This window comes from Bidens hawaiensis, unplaced genomic scaffold, assembly GCF_021521415.1.
Source record: "Bidens hawaiensis isolate Kalapana, Puna unplaced genomic scaffold, B.hawaiensis_p1.1 tig00018576_1, whole genome shotgun sequence".
In the NCBI taxonomy this organism is placed as follows: domain Eukaryota; kingdom Viridiplantae; phylum Streptophyta; class Magnoliopsida; order Asterales; family Asteraceae; genus Bidens; species Bidens hawaiensis.
This window is the reverse complement of record NW_027492814.1, coordinates 84482-86918: the sequence shown is the minus strand read 5'-3', so window position 1 is coordinate 86918 and position 2437 is coordinate 84482. Positions and strand designations below refer to the sequence as shown.

Here is a 2437-nt window from a genome sequence, read left to right as displayed (position 1 = left end):
ATTTTTTTTTATGTTTTGATGTTTTGTATTAAATGTTACAACGTATATTACATGTAACAAAAAAAAACGATGTTACATAGGGTTTTCGCGGGTTTTCACAACTCAAATGGGTTTTCATTTTAACCTTACCGTATATACACACACACACCATTCACCCAATCTCTACAAACATCTCATTCTCCTATTTAAACTTTATAAACTTTCTCCCCAAATATGTCTTCCGACTCATCTTTCACACTCGACTTCCAGCCCGATATCGACGATATTTCCAATTTGAATTAAGAAGATGAAGCGATATTTAGTGCCGTTTTAGAGGCTGCCCAACTCGTAGCCCAGCATTGCGAAAGCTCATAACCACTAAAAAGATGGCTTCATTTTCAACGGGATCGCATAGGTGCGCATGATCGGTTAATGAAAGATTATTTTTCGCCGGACGCGACTTTTGATTCGGAACGATTTCGGCGCCGTTTTCGGATGAGTCGCCAACTATTTTTAGAATAGTTGGTGATTTAGAAAGCGTTTATGCATTCTTCCAACAACGGGCGGACGCGAGAGGTAAACCGGGATATTAAACAATGCAAAAATGCACGGCTGCAATTTGTCAACTAGCGTACGAGACTGCGAGCAACGCCATGGAAGAGTACTTACAGATGTCGGAGACAGTGGCTCGTGAAGCGCTTCACACATTCTGCGAATGTGAGTATTAATATTCTAATTATTTATTTCAAAACCGTAACATTTTAAGCATGAATTTCATAAAATTTGTTAAACTTAGGTATTCCTCAACTATATCATAAAAAATATTTGAAGAAGCCGACTCAAAGCGACGTACAAAAAATATACGAGGTGCATCATCAAAGACACGGTTTTCCCGGGATGCTTGGTAGCCTCGATTGCATGCATTGGGAAGCCTGTTCTGTTGCTTGGCAAGGTCAATATCATCGGGGTGATCATGATGGCCCAACAGTTATTCTTGAGGCGGCTGCATCATTTGATCTTTGGATATGGCATGCGTTTTTTGGGACGCCCGGTGCAAACAATGATGTAGCTGTGATTAATGCCTCCCCTATTTTTGACCGCCTCACAGACGGAGTCTCACCCGACATCTCATTTTCACGAACGATGTCAACTACGAATACGGATAGTATCTAGTCGACGGTATTTATTCGGAGTGGGCCACGTTGGTTCTTATCTTTACGTGCCCGACTGATGAAAAACGTCAGTATTTCAAGAAAAAACACGAGTCGGCAAGAAAAGACATCGAAAGGGCATTCGGTGTATTAAAGAAACGTTGGTCTATCATTAGACAACCGGCACGTTTTCTACAAATTGATAAGTTAAGAAACATAATGTACACTTGCATTATCTTGCATAATATGATATTGGAGGACTCGGGTAGAGCAGTTTGCAAAGGCGAGTACAACGATGAGCCAAAGCCGATCTGCACACTAAAGGAAGATAAGAAACTTGCTAATTTATTAAAAACACGAAAAAGGGAAACGAATTTCAGCCTTCGATCGGATTTGGTTGAACATCTTTGGAATAATAAGCAAGATGACGGCGAGGACGACGACTAAAAATAGCTTTTTTATATGTTTTTTTTATTTAATTTATTTGTATTTTAGTATTATTGTATTTTTTTATTGTATTATATATTATTGTATTGGTTTTTTTGTTTTTTTAAAAAAAAGAGAGAAAAGGTTGGGCTTCGAAGCCCCCTCACCATAGAGGGGTATTATGCCCTGGGGCTTCAATGCCCCCTCACCATAGATGTTATAACCCTTTTAAGAACTATATGGGTTTGGTGAGACCCATACCCATGAATTCGGGTCAAATGCATGAGAAACCCCATTTATAAATAAAGCAATCTAGTGGCTTGAAAGAATTTAGAGAGTAACCAGAGAGATTTTAAAGGTTTCGTTTTTATATATTATAGATTATATATATTGATAGATTGATAGATACTAAAACCCAAAAAACAAACAAAAAGTTTGTATCGTGTCCTAAGCATGATTATTATGTTAGAAGTAATTTCGGACTCAAAGTCACAAGTCGATGAACTTGAGGGACCAATATTAACAAGTCGGTCGTTGTTGGTTATGTTTCATAATTACAACATGTTTTCGAATTGTTATTGTAATTAGAAGTGGTAATGTCTTGGCTAGCAAATTTGGTTAGTCTATATAAACAGAGTTATGGTTAGACATAATAGCACGTGTGAGATGCAACCGAGTTAGCGTTAATCTAGAGGCAAACACGAGATGTTACCAAGTTAAGGTTCATCTAGATGCAACCGAGTTAGGGCTCATCAATAGTCAAACTGAGTTAGGGTTTGAAAGTTGTAATCAGTTTCTTGAATGATATTTTCAAATTAATATAAACGAAAGTTAGTTGTTTTATTCGTGTTAATTATCATCTAGGACTAGATATTATGGTT

At 37.5% G+C, this 2437-nt stretch overlaps 1 protein-coding gene across 1 annotated transcript; it reads left to right on the top strand.

Moving 5' to 3' along the window:
* Positions 1 to 575: 575 nt before the first annotated feature.
* LOC143556458 (uncharacterized) lies at positions 576 to 1577 on the top strand. Its single transcript, XM_077045768.1, has 3 exons — positions 576 to 696; positions 932 to 1050; positions 1146 to 1577. Exons 1-3 carry the CDS (start codon positions 576 to 578, stop codon positions 1575 to 1577), a joined length of 672 nt encoding a protein of 223 aa, XP_076901883.1.
* The last annotated feature ends 860 nt before the right edge of the window (positions 1578 to 2437 follow it).